This window comes from Bos javanicus, chromosome 9 (genome assembly GCF_032452875.1).
Source record: "Bos javanicus breed banteng chromosome 9, ARS-OSU_banteng_1.0, whole genome shotgun sequence".
In the NCBI taxonomy this organism is placed as follows: Eukaryota; Metazoa; Chordata; class Mammalia; order Artiodactyla; family Bovidae; genus Bos; species Bos javanicus.
In genome coordinates this window covers 32494411-32514880 of record NC_083876.1, presented here as the reverse complement: position 1 = coordinate 32514880, position 20470 = coordinate 32494411, and the positions used below count along the sequence as shown (strand labels likewise).

At 35.7% G+C, this 20470-nt stretch overlaps 1 protein-coding gene and 1 long non-coding RNA gene across 6 annotated transcripts in view; one reads left to right on the top strand and one right to left on the bottom strand.

Annotated features, from left to right (window-relative positions):
* CEP85L (centrosomal protein 85 like) overlaps positions 1-20470 on the bottom strand; it is a 148000-nt gene that overhangs the window by 14599 nt on the left and 112931 nt on the right. For 3 of the 5 annotated variants that reach the window (XM_061427461.1, XM_061427459.1, XM_061427463.1), the window contains exons 7-12: positions 18795-18947; positions 16544-16698; positions 12950-13067; positions 11893-11943; positions 3126-3230; positions 987-1218 (exon numbers count right to left, since the gene is read on the bottom strand). In XM_061427461.1, coding sequence (XP_061283445.1) covers positions 987-1218; positions 3126-3230; positions 11893-11943; positions 12950-13067; positions 16544-16698; positions 18795-18947 — 814 coding nt within the window. The remainder of the gene's footprint in view (positions 1-986; positions 1219-3125; positions 3231-11892; positions 11944-12949; positions 13068-16543; positions 16699-18794; positions 18948-20470) is intronic. The other 2 variants (XM_061427462.1, XM_061427464.1) reach the window with 2 other exon arrangements.
* LOC133253785 (uncharacterized) overlaps positions 1-20470 on the top strand; it is a 39550-nt gene that overhangs the window by 2804 nt on the left and 16276 nt on the right. The window contains exon 2 of the long non-coding RNA XR_009738431.1: positions 16861-16929. This is a non-coding gene — a long non-coding RNA (uncharacterized LOC133253785). The remainder of the gene's footprint in view (positions 1-16860; positions 16930-20470) is intronic.

Sequence of the window (20470 nt, the reverse complement as noted above, 5' to 3'; positions counted from 1 at the left end):
TCATGGAAAAGAAACTTCTGCTGACATCTCTGAGTACAGTTACACGATCAGGAGTATTACTTGGTTCGCCAAAATAACTATTATGATACAAGACTGTAGAATCTCTTTGATGAAACTGGAAATAAAACTAGTCTCCACTCAGTCATGTAGTAATCATATTATTAAGCAATTAACTCAATACAGCATGTTGGTATAGAAACATTATGGTCTTATTCCACTCATTTCTCCTTACTGAAGTCTATTTCCTCTATATTAAAAAGAGACCAACATATTAATATTATAATGATTTTGGGCCTTATGTAAGTTGAGTGTTCCAGAAAAAGCAGCAGAGAAGGGACCAGACCCTAGGATAGTACTGAGGCAGCTCTCACCATCAGGGTGCAGGAGGGAAGAATGAGGCAGAACGGGTGGGTGTCACATGGAAAGGGACAAAGCCAGCAGGTGCACATCGCAAGGACAACAGAGCTCCAGGCACGAAAACTGGTTCATGTGGCAGCATCGGCACCTACATTAAACAGCTGCCGCAGAACATACACAGGAAAGCGTCTAAGTATTTTCTCTCAGATATTTTACCAGCGGACTGATGGATGGGTCATTAATTTAATACAATCGCCACATGAAAGCAAAGAGAATCATCACTTTTAGGAAAGTAATCAGAAAATCACACTGAACTACCATTCTGGTCACGTATGGAATTCTGCACAGGCAACATCTCCTAACTCATCCATATATGTGGATTTATAGGCATTCTTCCGAGTGGCAGTCCATATCAACCATGACCCTCCTCATTTTTATAAATCCAATGAGGCAAGTTCTAGCTATTAAGCAGTAACAGGTATTCAGAGCCACAGACTGATTCAGAAATTTATAAATCTAAATAGGAAGGGAGATAAAAATAAATAGGGAAAAGACAGACGTTTCTAATTCAAGAAGATATGTTTCTAATTGTTAGGCAATACAGTTAGGACAAGTCATTAGCCACTTACATCTGATTCCCAGTAATAAAGAAAGATTAGGCTCCTTGCCCTGAGCACGCTGATTAAGAATACTACACAATGCCTTCAAGTCAAGCAAACAATAGGACATTTCCTTGAACAGCTGATCAATCACACTCAAATCAAAGAGTGGCCTTTTGCAAAGAACGGTCTGCTGCCTGGACTGTTCTGCTTCCTGGCCCTGATCCAATAAAGAGCAGGTCTCTTCTGTTTGTCTTTGGTTCTGCATTGGATAAAGAAAACAAAAATCAGGCTGTCAGAACAGAGGAAAGGTACTCAAAAGCCATAAAGGTTGACATTCTCCCACCCAAGTCTATAAACTAAACAGTGAAGTCATATTACATGCACAGTAACCAGATTTAACTGCATATATGCAGTAAGAAAAATAAAAAAGGAGGGAAAAAGAATTCAATACTGGAAAGGGTTTCTCTGTGCCATCTGATGTCCGAGGGTGAATCTGAGAGACGAAACATAAATTCCAACAGACTAAGTTTCTAGGGAGTCTCCCAAGGTCTCATATTAAAAGTACCTTGGTTGTTATGTAATTTGCTATGAGATTTATCCCCAGAATAGAAAGAACTGCGAAGAAAATTGAAACCTCATCCTGTAGTTTTATTGTTAGCAGCAACAGTGATTTACCTAATCTGAAACTATTTTTTGTACATTGAGAAAAAAGTATATATGTTACGGTGTTGATAGGAACCAAATTTTTCAGTATAAGAGGAAAAGAAAAGTATAAAATCAAAGATGAAGAAAAAAGTCCAAGCAACTCTCAATTGTTAAATCTGAATTAGAAGTATCAGTATGAGCTCATGATTTATTATGCTCAGAAAAAGTGACACTCACTTACTCCCCAAATTACCACCATTTATTCCTCATCCTGAAAATTACTAATTAAAGGTAAGTTTGACTAACTTTCCAGGTGGTATTGGAAATTTCAGAAAAGCCAAATAGCCTGGGTTAATGAGGAAAATAAATTTTTTTATAGAAGAATGCCAGCTAATAATTGTAAAAGGAATGATATAAAAATTACTCTTTTAATTGTCTAATGATTCAGATGATCATTGGTGGATGTTAAAACCATCAAGGGAAAGGGTGCTGGCACACTGGATATTCACACACTTGCCTGAGTATCAAGCCCACAGATCTGCTGATTGCAGAGGCTAGTGTTACAGCGGGAAGAATCAGTCTGTCACCACCTTAGTCCAGTGAGATTGGTATTTGTGACACTTACAGTGGGATAAGCAAACACATATAATTTGAAGATGTGAAAAATACCTACAAAGTATTCATGCCAAAAAATGTTTGCAATGAGTCTAATATCCTTAGCTTTAACTTCTAGCTTACAAGAAATACAGGGGGTAGAGAACAAGATAAATGACACCATGAGGAAGCAATCAGACAAATCCAGGTATAACAAATCTGAGTCTATGACAAAAGGCTTGATTCTGTTAAGGAGAAGAAAAGAACTTTAGGTTTAAAAAGCAAAATAAAACACAACACATGGTCTTGATTGATACTGGTTTTAACATTTGGGGAAGAAAGGCAGGAATTTTTCTAAGATAGATATTACCAAACATCAAGGAAAATTCTTATTCTTATATGGTGGGACAGTGCTGAAATGGTACTGTCCCTAATTTTTGGAGATGTATTTCTAACTATTTAGAGGAAAATGTCACGATGACAGCTCAAAAACTAAAATAAGTACTTTTTACATAACATGTCGTTAAATACAAGCCAAATATTTACATTTCATCTCATAATTAAATGAAGAAAGTGATCTGTTCCATAGATGATGTGTCTACATTTTACCTTCCTTAAGGATTTTCAAGCATAACTTCATTTATATTCAATTTATGCATCATTTTATGACTTGGGATCTAATCTCTATGTAACAGCTGACTTTGCTGTAGTTAAGTGTATGAAATTGTTTCTAAGACAATACAAAACTAAAAGTTTGTCTTTTTATTATAATCTTATTAAGAAACCTAATGAATTTAATTATCTGGCACAACAAAATCAAGTCTTCAATTAAAAAATGATTTACAAGTATGTACAAAACAGGCATTTCCTGTAACTTAAATAGGTACTGAATCATCCTTGAAAGCAATCTGAATTTCTTCTACTCACATCAAGCAATGTTCTTAATCTCTGAAGGTTTCTTTCTTTCTTCTCCAGCTCTTCCATCATCTTTTGAGTAGTCAATTTTTCTTTAGAAAGTTTCCCTTGCATAGACTACAATAAAGAGAATTTGAAAGCAAAGCATGTTAATGCTTAAAGCATAATACAATTAGGTAGGCAACCAGGAATACTGGCTCTGAACACTTTAGATGTCCTGACTTCCCCAATCCCTTGGAAAATGAGGCCTCCACTTCTCAATTAAGTCATACTACTTCTAGAGTGGATAGAAGGAAGGAAAAGTATCATCTTTTCCAAGACTAGGAAGGAAAAGTATCATCTTTACCAAGTAAGTTTTAATTCTTGGTAAAACATATTAAATTAAAGGTGCAGTTTAACGCTATATTACAAACAGTTTTTATTTTACTGATTCTCATTTATATACTGGGAGTGTATTAGTAAATCTATACTTGAAAAATTGAGCAGGAAAAAATCCGCCTGCAATGCAGGAGATATGGGTTCGATCCCTGGGTTGGAAAGATCCGCTGGAGGAGGAAATGACAACCCATTCCAGTATTCTTTCCTAAAAAATCCCAAGGACTGAGGAGCTTGGCAGGCTACAGTCCCTGGGGTGTCAAAGAGTCAGAAATGACTGAAGCAACTATGCATGGCACAGCATACTTGAAAAAAAAAAAAATCCTTTTCTTATGATTAATAAGCTACAAGATGATAAGATCATAAGACTATCCCTGTTTTCTATTATTTGAAACACAGGTAAACATTCCTCTTGGTATACAGTATTCCAAGCAGTGAATATAATGTTGAATTCAAGCCAAAGGTCTACTATAGGGCTTAGATAAACTAATCTCTCTCTTAACTCCATTATAAAATTATAAATTAAACAGACATGACACTATGGTGAGAAAATCTTGAGTATATCAAAGCAGAATATAGGATATTTTAAGAGCTCTTGGGTTATTTCAGCTTATAAATCTGATTTTCAGCAACATACCACAGAAGAACTTGTTATAAACCTTGTACTTATCAGTGACTTTTTTCTATCAACTTTTCTCCTTTTAAACCACAAGATCAATAAATATGTCTAGAGAAGAGATTTCGTTTTTTTTTTCCCTTCAGGTCTGTATTTAGTCTCAACACTAAAAATACTTCAGAATGTTGACCACCTAATTAGCACACAACCTACTTTTTCCCCCTCACATTATCTCTGGGTGGAATAAGAGAGGATGGTAGTCACCACTGGTGAGATAAGACTCTAAATATAAAATGATTTTCTTAGTAACAGTACCTAACCTTTTTGCTTTTTTATTTCATTTGTCTGCTAAACTCTGTAAAAATATTATATTTAATAACTCAAAAGTTGGATACAAATGAATCAAGCTCTATAACAAGTACATTTTATTTCAAGGAAAAACTTGCTTTATATTCCACAAAAATGAGCTCCACAGCATAAAGTCACATGGGCTATTTGAGAATATATATTTTTGGGTACTGAAATTCCTTTGTAACTACACTTGACTGAATCAAAATCCATTTGATTGCATGATATGTTGGGATTTATCTACCTAGCCAAAAACTGATACTTACTGGCATGACAAAATTATTTGGCTGGAATCCAGAATTTATCCAAAATTTTCTTAAGATTTATGACTTTATTTTATTAATATTATAAATAAAGGAATCACAAATAAACTACTCTAAATCTCATTTGAACAATGAAAACTGAACCCAAAACAGGTATTTTCATAACAGTGTAGAATAATTCTTTAAAAGACTAGTTTTTTATTTTTAGCATGTTGAATGTGACTAATAATTAGCTAGTAAATCTGATTAATGTGTCACCACATAAACCTAAATTTAAACCAGTGAAGAAAAAGGCAATCTTCTTCACCAGAATGAATGAGAAATGTCTGGCACTAGTGCTGTTTGTCACCAGAAGGAAAACTGAATTTGGGAACAATATTAATATCAGGCTTAACATGTTGGTTGGGTTCAAAGGCACTAGCTAGGTGGTCCTTGAACAGAGGAAAGAGTTCACAGATACATTTATTCTAATAAGACCAAATGCTGTACTACTTATAGGATAATATTAGGTGTGAGCGCTATAGCTGGCTAACAGTTAACATTTCAGCTAAAAGATTACTTCTCTATTCCAAACTACATGAAAAAGCACATGTTTAAGAAAAAAGCAAGGGCAGGGGCATTTCAGCTAAGCTTAGAATAGAATTACTAAAGTTAAAAATAAATTAATTTTTAAATGTCTACAATTTCTCTTTAAATTTCTTGTTTAATAATGATTTAAGTCTAAGTTACTAACCTAAACAGGTATGTATCACAATCATTCTTGGAGTTGAATGTGGTTTTAAACTCATTTGTTATTAATATTTTGATTTAAATATCCAGAAATGCTAACCATTTTTTTCCCCCTTAAATACAGATAGCCCAAATGAATAAAAACCAAATGTGCCTTACTCAACGTATTCTACATACTTCACAAACCTAATTTAGGACACAATATTTTAAAAGAATCTTATATTAGCAGTTTTGTTATATAAACACACACAAGTAGCCAACCTCACCTCACCCCATCCCACACACAAAAGAGCATCACAAATACATTTCTTCATATAATCATTCATTTAGCAAAAATATATCCACATCAGTGAACAAAACAATCAAAAACACTTGGTCCTTGTGGAACTTGTACTAAGAGGAAAAAGGCCAAAGAATATAAACATAATAAATATGTAAGTTATGTAGTATCACATATTAGAATTTGCCCAGTGCTTTGGAGAACAGAGTGTGGTGATGGAGGCAGGGTGGAATGTCAAATCCGAAAGAATAAGGGCTCATGGAGAGGATGACATCTGAGCAAAGTCCTGAAGGAGGTGAGAGACTGTGTCCCGTAGGTAACTAGAGAGTATGTTTCAGTCGTGTAAAGGTTCTGAGGCAGACGGGTGTCTCTTCTGTGTGAGAAATAGCAAAGAGAGCTAGGATGACAGAAAATAGTAAGAGATAAAGTCATGATAAAGCTTTTGAAATAAATGTATCAGGGGGAAAAAAAGGCATTTTATTCCTCTCAAGGAGCTAATAATGCCACCATATAGTAGAGTGTAATGTACTAAAAGATTTCACTTTGGGGACAAAATTGCCAAATTGCACTTCGAGGCAACTAAGTATAAGGTGCTTTCCACAGGAGATTAGTTTCCCAACGTGCTCCAGCTTAACTCTTTTTCATTCCAGCTGCTGGTGCTGCTGCTAAGTCACTTCAGTCGTGTCCAACTCTGTGTGACCCCATAGACGGCAGCCCACCAGGCTCCCCCGTCCCTGGGATTCTCCAGGCAAGAACACTGGAGTGGGTTGCCATTTCCTTCTCCAATGCATTAAAGCGAAAAGTGAAAGGGAAGTCGCTCAGTCGTGTCCGACTCTTCGCAACCCCATGGGCTGCAGCCTACCAGGCTCCTCCGTCCATGGGATTTTCCAGGCCAAGAGTACCGGAGTGGGGTGCCATTGCCTTCTCCGTTTCATTCCAGGAAAACCCCTTAAAACAATTCTCTCCCCTAAGGCTTATCTTAATATAAGGAACAAATCAGACTAACATTTTTTTTTTTCACTTTGAAGTAGCCAGGATTAATGCCCAAGGCACAAACTCTGAGGTCCGACAGACATGACTTAGAATCTCAGTTGAGACTTTGGGCACACCTTTCAAAATCTAAGCAACTTCATGTATAAAAATATGCTCTTTCTTACTTTGTACGATTACTGTTGAAGTCTAGGGATAGTAAACATAAACCAGAAAGAACCATTCCTATAACATATAATATTATCACCCAGAACCATCACTGACACCTCTTCATTTGGCAACAGAGGTTCCATTTCTCACTTTGGCCTAAGTGTGGACAAATATTAAATCACTTTCCCTCATTCTTCCATATTGATAAAAGAATTTTCAAAGTATTTTAAAACTAAGCAATAAATGATATGCAAGCCCCATAAAAATCACATTTCTTAAGGTTTCTATTTAATAATAATTAAAGACAGTGTCCAGCTCAAATTCCTTTCTTAACTATCATCTTGCTACCTGATATAACATTACAAGCCATCTGCCTGAGAGTTCTGCTTTTAGCATGATGACATGAAGAGCTACTCAGAACTAGTCCCCAAGGAAACTAGTGAAAAATCATGTAAGTGCATAAATCCTTTTAATGAGAACACATTTTAATGTGTTAGAAAAAAACAAGTAAGCCTTTTTACTTTGTATGTCCTCTGCCAAAAGATTATAATGGTAACATAAAATGGTAAGATTTCACTGGAAACAAAGTTACATGGGTGAAATGTACTTTTGAGAAGTAAATAGGAAGGAAGGTAATAATTCCCAAAGAAGAACTCATTCACACTCAAGGACTGTAGCCAGGTTTACGGAAATGATGGTAAACATTCTACTGCAAAATGTCTTTTCTATTGTACACTGACAGAAGAAGAACCTTTTAAGAGGAGAAGCCAGTTTAGCTACACTGGTTTTGTGGATAAAAGGAAAGGCAGTATTTCTAAAGGATCAACTAGTAATCAAGGTATTCACACCAGTTAACAATATTACCTTGACAGCTGAACAAAACAGATACATCTGCGTTTTATAGCACTGAATTCAATTTCAAAATTAGTATACACTTTTACATGAAGTAAAACCTTTTCTATATTCAACAACAAATACATTATAATCGGTAGAAGACTGAGTTCTCCCCAAACTTCAAAGCTGTGAATCAATAGACTTGTCACTGACCTAAATCAGTATTTATCTGACTTCTGATACACAGCACCAAAGAATTGATGCTTTTGAAATGTGGTGCTGGAGAAGACTCTTGAGAGTCCCTTGGACTGCAAGGACATCCAACCCATCAATCATAAAGGAAATCTGTCCTGAATATTCATTGGAAGGACTGATGCTGAAGCTGAAACTCCAGTACCTTGGCCACCCGATGTGAAGAACTGACTCACTGGAAAAGACCCTGATGCTGGCAAAGATTGAAGGCAGGAGGAGAAAGGGACAAGAGAGGATGAGATGGTTGAATGTCCATCACCGACTTGATGGACAAACTCGATGGAGTTTGAGCAAGCTCCGGGAGTTGGGGATGGACAGGGAGGCCTGGCATGCTGCAGTCCATGGGGTCATAAAGAGTCACCCATGACTGAGGGACTGAACTGAACTGAACACATCTTATAGTATAGTATAGTATAGTAAAGTCACTCAGTCGTGTCCGACTCTTTGTGACCCCACGGACTGTAGCCCACCAGGCTCCTCTGTTCATGGGATTCTCCAGGCAAGAACACTGGAGTGGGTTGCCGTTTCCTTCTCCAGGGGATCTTCCCAACCCAGGGATCGAACTCAGGTCCTCCCACATTGCAGGCAGATGCTTCACCGCCTGAATCACCAGGGAAGCCCTAAATTATGGTATGTGCTCATTATAAAATGTTTTATTTAAAAAGAATGAAGTAGTTTTGAATTTACTGACATGAAATGATCAGTATATATTATTAGATGAAAAAAAATGTACAGCACAAAACAATATTTATTATATTATCTCGCTATTTAAATACAAACATATAAAGAATCACATTTAAGTGAATGCATAGGAAAATGTCTACAAAGATACAATTTTGTAACTAGTTATCTCTGGAGTGAAGAGTAGAACAGGATAGGGAGGATGACACTTTTGTATTGCTTGGACTTTTAAATAACAAGAATGTCATTTTTACCTTAAAGGGAATAGTTAAAAAATGGAAAGAGACTATTAATATTATGTACTGGAGAGCTATGAAAAACTAGTAACACAGAAGCATCTTATCTGACTTAGAGAATGTTTCAACTACATAGACAACCGTGTTAGAACTGACTTTCAGAGGATGCTAATGACTATTATATTTCTATGAATAATTACCATTAGTGAGTAACCTCACTCCAAACAATGACTTCACTGGCTCCTAATAAATCAAACTCTACAGACAGATTATATATTAGGGTCCAATCCCTGGAAATGAGTTTTATATCACCAAAAACTATTAAAGTTGATCAAAAGTAAAATAAATGTATGTTTCAAAGATGTTTTTTAGATATTTAAATATTCCTTTGAAGGGATTTTTCTGCAGTATTCTTAAAAAATATATCCATGGGCCTAAGAACTGGGCCTAAGAACTCCTTTTTCTGCTAAATTTTCCTGTAGTAAGCATAGGCATTTTTCACTGCTTCAAGAACTTCAAAATCTTCTAGGATTTTCTATCTTGACAATATTCACTTCCAAGATAATATTCACCAATGCCTGTGAAAGTACCAGAATAAAGAAAGCCGAGAATAGGGCATGATCATAATAGCGGAATTTTGCTAGTTATTATGGCGTTTTAGGGTTAGCAAGAGAGTAAAAATAGAAAGATCACCTGAGTTTAAAACTTAACCTCTATTAAAAACAATTTTTTTTCCTAGATAGAAAGACTTATTGTGCTAACACACACACACACACACACACACACACACACACACACACACACACAAGCGATAGGGAGAGGAAGTAATCCAAAAGGACACATGAGTCAAACGAAAGAGCTGCCAATGCCCCAACCTGGAACAATTTGAGCAACAAAGTACAATAGTATTAAATCATAACCCAAGGTATAAAACATAGCCATGAATCCATACTGATGTACATAAACGTGGCAAAAGAGACAAACTTCCCATTATAAAAGAATTACAAGGACTTCCCTGGTGGTACAGTGGGTAAGAATCTGCCTGCCAACGCAGGGAACACAGATGCAATCCCTGGTCAGGGAAGATCCCACATGCTGCGGAGCAACTAACCCCACATACCACCACTACTAAGCCCTCCCTCTAGAATCCTCGAGCCACAACTACAGAAGCCCAGGAACTTAGAGCCCATGCTCTGCAATAAGAGAAGCCACTGCAGTGAAAAGCCCAAGCATCACAACCAAGAGCAGGCCCTGCTTGCTGCAACTAGAGAAAGCCTGCACACAGCAACCAAGATCCAGAGTAACCAAACATAAATATTTTTAAATGACTATAAAAGGTTTTCAATGCCAAAGGACAAAGCTGACCTTAATTTGCATTGAGATCATTTTTATTAGATTTACTTCTTGGAAAATGTTACCAAATAAAATAGAAATTCCTTTCACTGTTGTCCGTGGTAAGTTAGATAATGGCTGAGGAAACCAACCGTTTCTCGATTTGAATGGCTTATAGAACAACTGGTTTCTCGATTTGAATGGCTTATAGAACAACTGAAGGAATACACATTAAAAAGTATAACCTCTGTGAATCAATCCAGTAAGTCCACATACTTGCTGAACTGGACTAGTATTTGATCACACTGATAGATCACTTAACATGGTCAAAAGACAAAGCAGACTGTCCATAAATTCTGATGTTCAAACCACTTATGTAATTCTTTTTTATCTCCAGCTTTGAGAATACTCCTATCAGGAGATATAAAAATAAAAATGTATTCAGCATAACTTGTCCAATGGTTTCCTATCACCTGAAGAATAAAACACGAAGACGTAATATCCCCTTGTGTGATCTGGCCCTGGGCTACTTTCTCCCACTGGTCAGCTCTCGCTGGGTCTCACAAGCAGGGCTCTCCACACCAGCTGCCTTCCTGTTCATCAGGGAGCACACTCAGGGCACAGCCACACTCAGGGCACTGGCTGCTCTCTCTGCCTGGAATGTTCTTCCCCTGGTTAACTCCCTGCAAATCTATGTCCAAATGTGACTTACTAGGGGAAAACTTCATGGCCGCTGTATCTAATGCAACATGATCTGTCATTGCCCTCTGTTTTTTTTTTTTAATAATTTATTTTTTAATTTTTTTTTTTAATAATAGCACATATTTCTTCTTGGAGCTTCCCTGGTGGCTCAGTTGGTAAAGAATCTGCCTGCAACACGGGAGACGTGGGTTTGAACCCTGGGTTGGAAGATCCCCTGGAGAAGGGAACAGCTACCCACTCCAGTATTCTGGCCTGGAGAACTCCATGGACTGGATAGTCCACGGGGTCACAAAGAGTCGGACACGACTGAGAGACTTCCACTTCACTTCTCTACTTGGCATTATACTTCCATTTCTCCAACTCACCCCACTAAAATGGCCAGGGACTTGCTTTGTTCACTGATGAACCTCTGGTGCTAAGAACAGTACCTGGCATATATGCAGGGGCTCAGTACATATTGGGCAAATCAATAAAAGAATGAAAATCCACTTAATCTACAAATTTTGGTTTGTATTATGGGTCAGACACCCTAAGCTCTAGACAGTAGGTGATCTACAGTAGTCTCCACACTATGAAGAAAATAAGTAGGAGGAACAGACACAAATATGCAGTGTTATACTTTGATAACACAGAAAACAACATATAGAATTAGTAGGAGGGGTGGGTTCTTGCCCAGTCACAATGAACTAAAAATAGTCCGTTGTCTTTAAATAGCACATCACTGATGGTCTTACTCAAATGTGTTCTCAGTAGTAGAGACAGACTACAGCCAGTTGAAAAGAGGCAAGGTAAGGAACAGAGAACAATTTTTTGAAGAAATGATTTACCAAGAATCATTTTCATTCTAAAAAACTGAAAGATTAATATTAAAGAATTTATAATGTCATCTCCAGTGTTATTAATATTTTTACACAAAACATATATGCTTTTATATTTTTAGATATGTAATTGAGCATACAGCTTGATTAAAAATGTACAAAATATTCCTTACCTGAATTTCCAAAATCATTCTGTCAATCTCATCTTGTTGGCTATCTATTATCTAGAACACAGGAAATATATCAGTCTGAATCAAATTTTTTTTTCATTTCTTTTTTAGAACTACTAAATTCCAAGAAAACAAAAGCACACAGAATCATGAATTTTTTTTTAAAAAAATCAAAATGTGATTTTTTTTTACAGAAGTATTTATACAAAGCATCCTTTAAATAGCCATATGATTTAGATCACACGTAAACAAAACTGCGAATGCCTTACTCTAGTTCTTGATAAACCTTTAATCTTTACATTTTATAAAAACAAATTTGAGGAACTTCCCTGATGGTCCAGTGGCTAAAACTCTGTGCTCCCAAAGCAAGGGAGCCGGTTTTGACCCCTGGTCAGGGAATTAGATAGCACCCCAACCAAGAGTTTGATGCCACACCTAAGGATCCTGTGAGCCACAAATAAGACCTGGCACAACCAAATAAATAAATATTTAAAAAAATAGGAAGTTCGAAACAGATTTTGAATAATTTAGGAAAGAAAAAGATATCCTTTTGTTTTTGCTAAGAAATAACATAACTTCTTTAGTTTGGATTTAATTTACAGTTACTTAAATTGCTATTTTCTTTCCTAATAAAGACATTCAAACTAAAAATGCTATAAAAGCTGCTGCTGCTGCTGCTAAGTCGCTTCAGTCGTGTCCGACTCTGTGCGACCCCATAGACGGCAGCCCACCAGGCTCCCCCGTCCCTGGGATTCTCCAGGCGAGAACACTGGAGTGGGTTGCCATTTCCTTCTCCAATGCATGAAAGTGAAAAGTGAAAGTCAAGTTGCTCAGTCGTGTCCGACTCTTAGCGACCCCATGGACTGTGTAGCCCACCAGGCTCCTTCGTCCATGGGATTTTCCAGGCAAGAGCACTGGAGTGGGGTGGCATTGCCTTCTCTGTAAAAGTTGCTCAATATTAGTAAAAATATAAATCAAATAAAGTAAATAAGTTATATATATGCACACACATATCTACAGATTTCACTGTCAAAGTTCACTATCAAAGATATGTACTGACCTTATTGGCATTTTCATTTTGTTGTCTCAGGTTATCATTTTCATTCTGAAGCTGTTTTGCATCTAACATGGGAAGGCGAATTCCATCTTCAAGGCATCTTTCTACTTTTTGCTGCAAACTGTTTTAGAGAGACATAATTATATGAAGAAAATAAGCTCTATGTGCTGATTTTGGTAGATGACTTCAACATAAATGAAGTCTCTTCTTAGGGTCTATAATATATTTTAGGCAAGCAATAATAAAAACCTACAGAGAGTAGATGAATAAGTTTGAGTACTTATATTTCTTACAAGTAAAAAATATAATGGAGGTTGATCATCTTTTCAGAAACAGCAAATGTGAGACCAGATTCAAGACCAGATTTGCTTAGTATGTGAAATCCTTAGGCCCTAGCAAAGTCCCGCATGTCCTAATCTGAGCTCCGCAATTTAAACTGTGTTCTTTCCCTCCTTCCCAAAAGGCGAGCTCCTTGATTAAGATGACTGTGGTAGGGAGCCTAAGAATATGGATGTATGTCTTTTGCCCTTCATTTTGAGTTCAGCAGCAGTTTGTTCGTAAAGATATCTGTTACTTAAATCAGCAGAATTACATTTCTCCTTCATGAGTGAAAGCAACAATCCAGTCCCTTTTTATAATAATCTGCATTTCTATCAACAGCTTTTTAAAATTTCCTTCAGCATTCTTATTAACTTCATTCTGAACCTGGGATGTAGTAGACTGGAAAGGTCAGTTTCATTGTTTATTCCTTTAGGGAATTCTCTTGATCTTTTAATTGGGAGCGGTTCCTTTGCTTCTGCATTTTACTTATACTTCTCTAACTGTATGAGTTTAGGAGAAACAGTTACCTAAAGGTCTTGAAGGGCTGTTTTGTGGGAGTATCTCTGTGAAGTCTGTTTGAATATAATTTTTTTGATGCAAGGGCTGTTTTTAGTATGGATTCCTACCATGTCTTTCCTCAGTGTGTGTTGGCCCAACAGGTATGATCGGTGTGGTGGTGACCAGAATCTGTACTGGATGTTGAGTGGGGCCTCCTCTTTGAAAAGCAATAATCTTATACATTTATTATGTGACATAGCAATTCCTCATGCTATGCTTGGCACAGAATTGCATTTATGAGGAAACAATAAAAGGAAGCCCCTCTGGTATATTAAGAAAAAAAGATAAGGGCAGGGGGGTAGGTGTTAGCTTTGAGAAAGGAAGAGTAGTATTTAGGTTAAAAGAAACAACGACCCAAACCAAAACAAAACAGCAAGACACCTAGAAATAGTTTTACTTTAGCATGTAGTCATAGTCAAGAGCTGCAGCCTACTAAAAGAAACAGAATTCCTTTAATGTGGATTTTTATATTTTCACTATTTTCCTCTTTCAACTAGTATGGCTGTCATGTTTTGTCTCCCCTTCCATATCCCTCATAAAGAAATGCCGTATCTAGCCTGTGGACAAAGAATTGACAGTCAGAAATAGTACAATGAGGTATTCGGATGTGTTCATAAATAATGGCACCAGAGAAGTTTTTACATATTATAAATATACTGTACGGCTTTGTAATATACTGTTACTTGTCATAAAAGTATCTGCTTTTTCAGTCTAAGAGTGAAAAAATATGTTATTTCTATCTCAGAATGTTTTTGTCCCAATTCAGTGTTAAGGTACTATTTCTATGTATTTATTACAAACATTTCAAGAAAAATAAATTACATCAAAACTGTTAAGGCTTATCATTAAGAAGAAAACAAAAGAGTCAGTGATGTGGAAGGAAAAATGTCCTCTGTCATGTAAAAATAGCAAAAAGTATTCCTTCACGTACACATTCTCATTTTGTTTATGTTATGAAGCATGCTCATTTAGAAAAGTGATACATCTCTTGAACAGCAAAGTACCAACTACTGCGTAACTGTGAATCCCTTCCACATATTTTACTTAAGATTTTCATTTCCAAGTGAAAAACGTTTGCCTCATTTTTAAATCCCAAAAGCTCTTACATATTCACAAAGCAGGAAACTTGGAAATAGTATATAAAAACAGATCAATGTAATGATATAATTTATAGTCACATAATACATCTTAAATTCTTCTGAAACTTAAGGAATACTAACTACATCATATAGTTGAGGAAACTGAAATAACATTCCTACCCCCAAAGTCAGGTGACATTATAGGCATACAAGTACTGAACAATTTTAGAACACCTTCTCTGGTCCTTTATGTTTGTTAGAAATCAAGAGAAATTTCCTGGGATGATGTCATCTCAGGATCAAGATACTGAAGATATGGAAAATGAATTCTGAAATGCACTAAACTAAATCTTTCCAAATCAAGAATACCAAGCTCAATGTTCTCCAAAAGCATAATGAAAGAGAAAATCAAAATAAAAGAGAAGGTATAAAATCATATCAAATATGTAAAAACACACAATGGAACAAAACAAACATTCAAATTATTTTCAGGTGTTCCTAGTTCTACTCATAAAAACACAGCTTGAGTTTATGAATGTAACACTATAAAACAGAACAAATGCATTATCCCTTGGCCTTTTGTCGTAAGATTAAAGAAAGATATGTGGTTGAATTAACAGAGGTCAGGAAGCTGTTTTGAGACTAGAGAATAGGATATAAGGAGTGGAGTAATAAAAAGAAATTTAAGATCAAGAAAGCAGAAAACAGGAGAAAAATAAAGGTAGAGTCAAAGGTGTATGGATTCTTTTGAAGCTGAGATTAGAGACACTGACGACTGAATTGTCCTAGAAATCAGAGGTTTTCTGCACTGAAATCCAAGGGGAAAATGTAGATGAGACATATTTAAGACTTAGAAAATAGTAGTAAAGCAATATTAACATAGAATCATCTGAAGGATTTTGACTAAAAAAGTTTGGTTGAGTTATACATAATTGATATAAGCATTAAGAGTGTCTTTCTCAAATTCAGTTTTTTGTTGCTTTGTTGTTTTCCTCTTTAAGATAGTTTTACTACTAACAGTTGATCATCTATTAAGGTTCTTTAAGTTCTAAAAAACAGAGTATATGTAGATGAATATACTGCCTCGTTCTCTAGGTTTTTCAGGAATCTAGTATCAATTTTCATTTACATTAACAAAATATGCAAGCAAATAATATGCACTGTAGTTCCAACTATATTAAATTAGAAGAGTCCTGTGAGGCAAGAGAATGTGAGAAAACTTGGAAGGTGCCTGGCAAAGAGCCACAGCTGTTACTCTGCGGTCAGGTGAAATGGGACCAGTTACTCGGACGGTCCCATTAAGGGGTGCAGTCCGGCTGCCCCACTTTTTGTTATTTAGAATTTTTACTTTTTCTTTGACAAAGCCATGAGATAAAGGGTTTGTGTTAATGCTTCCTGTTTTCAACTGGTGTCTTTTTTAATATTCTCATCTAAAATCGTCTAAAACCAAGATGTCAGTACACTGGATCAAATAAACTGCAACTGAGACAATCTGTTTCGATGACATAATACTTTTGGTTATCAACAGTACATCTTTAAGAAAAATAGTAGAGCACCAATTATAAATTAATGCATTTTAAGTGAAAATGCTCTTTGAAAAATAAAGAATAATATAAAAGGATTACTGAGGGTTTCTTACCTCTGAACTGTAGTTACCAACTCCTTTTCTTTCTTTTTCTGGCATATTAGCTGTGCCTCTTTTTCTTGATACTGTTTTTTGAACTCTTCAAGCTTTTTTTCCACATCTATCAAAGTCTCTTGCAAACTCTTGTTTTTTTCTTCTAGAACTTGAAGCTAAAGAGAAATTTTTTAAAGTTCATAACACAAAGAATATTAAATGTGTTCCTACTAGAAATCGGTACCAGGCTCTCAAGAGTTAGTGGACTGATTGTTAAAATCACACTATCTTCATCTCATGTAAAGCACTTAACACTTTATCTCTTTCTTTGCATAAAGGGAACCTAGAGAATGGGATTATGAAGAGGAGAATACAGTCAGAAATTTCTGGAAGCCATAGAGAGAAAGGTGAATAATCTCAGCTTGGGGGTATAATTCTATTTTTAATTGTGGCAAAATATATGTAACATAAAATCTACCATCTTAATAACCATTTTTAAGTGTACAATTCAGTAGAGTTCAGTACATTCACATTATCGTAAACTAATCACCAGAACTCTTTTCATCTTGCAAAATAAACTTTCTATCCATTAACAACTCTCCATCTACATCTCCCCTCAACCCCTGGTAATCACCCTTTGACTTTCTGTCTTTATATCTCTATGAATTTGATTACTTTAGGTACCATTCATTTATCTTTAATCTATTTATCTTTGTGATTGGCTTATTTTACTTAGCAAATGTCCATAGGTTCACCCATGTTGTAGTTGTGTAAGAAAGTTGTTTCTTTTTAAGGCTATAATGTATGTATACATCACAGTTTGATCATCCATTCGTCCACTGATGGACACTTGAGCTGCCTCTACATTCTGGGTATTGGAAATAACGCTGTTATGAACACACATTGTGAATGAACATCTGTTTGAGACTCTGCTTTCCATTATTTTTAGTATACACCCAGAAGCGGAATTAATGGAGCATATAATAATTCTGTTTTTAATATTTTTGAGGACTGCCATATGGTTTACAATAGCGGCTGCACCATACTACATTCCCACCAACAGTGCACGAGGAATTAGAATTTCTCCACATCACCACCAATGCTTGTTACTTTCCGTTTTTTGGGTATTAGCCATCCTAATGGGTATAATGTGGTATGAACACACATTTTACAATCTACGGTCCTGTGTGTTCCTGCTCAAACCCTTGTGGATCCTTCTTTAGTTCCTTCATGATACCACCCTCTCTTAGTTTTACAACTTATAAATTAATGTAAACAGAGAATGTGCTATAGGTCTAAAGTCTACAGAATGATACACCATGGATTAGATCAACGATTCTCACCCCTCCACTCCCTGCAGCAGACACTTGGAAAAGTCTGTAGACATTTTTGGTTTAGAGGGAAGGGAAGGAGCAGTGCCACTGGCATCCGGTAGATAGAGGCCAGAAATGTTGTTAAGCGTCCTTTAACGCCCAGGATAGAGTCAAACAACAAAATACTACTTGCCCTCAAGTACCAATAGCATGGAGACTGAAAATCCCATGATCAGAAAGACTTTGAGAAAAGACTTAAGAGTAGGTTTAGATATTAGCAAATGTCCACAACACATTTAACACATTACAGATTTGGACTACTCCAAATCTGTAGCATTTACAAGTAAGGCCTCAAGAGGAAAGGCCTCTCCAGAGTTGGTAAAAGGACTTTGGATGAGATATTGCTAAGAAAGGAAAACAGTCAGGAGTCAGAGGAGTGAAGGGAGGTCATAGATTAAAGTATAAGAAAGAATTTATGGAAAGATTAAGAAGAATGATGAAAACAAGACAAGTATCTAGAAAGATAGTCCAAAAGGGTCTTGTTAAGCCTCGGTGGCTCCCAGAGAATACTGGGGAGAGTCAGAACTGAGGAGTATGTGGTGTGTGCATGGAGTGGGGTGTCAGTGGCTTAGAAACTATAGAGTAGAACAGTGAGAGAGTTAAGACACAGGTTCATTGGCAGGAAACCACGTATTAATTAAGAACAAGAAAGAGCTATTCATGCTTAAATGAACAAAGTTTCTAATTAAAGTTAATCCTAAAAACAGCTAGTAAGCACACAGATTTAACTTACAATTAGCTAAATATACAACCCAAAATGTTAATACAAAATGAATGAAAAACTATAAATTTCAGATGTCAAAAGAGTCAATTCAAAAAAGAATATGTTTTCTGCCATTTAAAGATCAGCATTTAAAAAAAAAAAAATAAATAAAGATCAGCATTTTATTTCACGTTACCTGTAGACTCTGACTCTGCACATCATCAAGAGTTGGAAGATCAGCCAGATACTTTTCCAAGGTCTCAATTCTTCTCTGCTTTTCTTTATTCTGTTCAGACTCCTTCTGGCATTTCTTCTTCAAGCTACTAATGTATCTATCTCTGGTTTTAAGCTAAAGAAAAAGATTAAGAATCTTTAGTGGTTTCGTGTCAAAAAATAATAATATTATTGTTATTATATAAACATCCTAATCTTAGGCATCACTGAATTCTCCAGCAGTTTCAGATATAGCTAACATCACTTCCAACTTACGTATGAGTTACCTTATTTCATAAATTCTAAGATTCACATTCTTGCAAATTCTCATATCACTGAAATTAAGAGTTTGGGAATGTTTATTTGCTTTACAAATGATGATGTCCTATAAACTGCAGTTAGCCAGGCTGCATGAATGATATAGATTTTACTGTCTGTATATGTGCAAATTTAGTCAAGACTATTCATATGTCATTTCAACAGTATTATGTACAAGTTGAAATAGTGCTAAGTTTAAATGACATTTAAAATACTTTTGAAATGTTACATTATAGTTTGGCATTGAAAAACCAATTTATTTTGGCATTGTTTCTGTCTTGGTACCCAGAAAAACAGAAACAATTTCAGGGCATAATTCTGAAATCAGTTAAGCAAGTATTCATCTCTGGAATGATGATTTTAATTTATTTCTTGCAAAGTTATGTGCAATGCTTTATGTGAATTAAGAAAAGGAGATATCTATAAGTACTTAAAGCTGTTTTGTTACTTACAAAGGAATTGCTTATCGTGTACTAAATAAAGCAATGCAATCAAAGCCAGGACACTTACCAAAATGATCAAATACTTAAGAACAAATAATGGGACTAGTGAGAGTAACCCATAGCTCAAGCAAGACTGTTGCTAAAGCACTGTGTCAAACTGAACTTGCAGCGTATTTTCCTTCCAAAAATTATATAAAATAAAAACGTACCTTATCATTAATGCCACCCTAGCACTGATGAAATACGTTAACTGAACACCTACTAGAGAACATATACAATTCATAATACTAGTAAATCCCAATTTGTACAGGTTGAACCTCAGATTTTTATGCACTATTTGTTTTTGCCTTTCCACCTGAAATATACAAATCTTTAGATTCTGTAGAGATACTACTGCTACAACTCTTTCATACTCAAGGTCAATTAAAAACAAAGCATATACAAATAGTTGCCTAAAAAGTAAACTCTAGACTATGTTTGCTTTAAATTGCCTGTCTTTCAGACATTTAATATTATTTCACAAGCTTACAGGGTTCTAAAATAACTTTATAGCCTTTTCTCATATTCACTATGGAAATAAGTAGTAATTAGTAGTATAATGGATTACTCTTCCAAATTTTATAAAAGCTAATGCTTGGCCACAATCTAGTTTCTTTTGTGCTTTATCTAATTTCTTTCAGGTCCAATGTATAACAACTTTTATTAAAACAATTTCAATTAGAAAAACATCACATCCTATTTCATCTATTTATTCCATTAATAAAATTAGGAGCCACTTAGTTCTTTGGGTAAGGAGCAACACTGGTAAAATAGACAAATCCTACTATGTGCTGGGGCTTTCTTAGGACTAAAATCAAGGTACTGGTGTGACAATTTAACTTGTTCTCTATCAGAACTT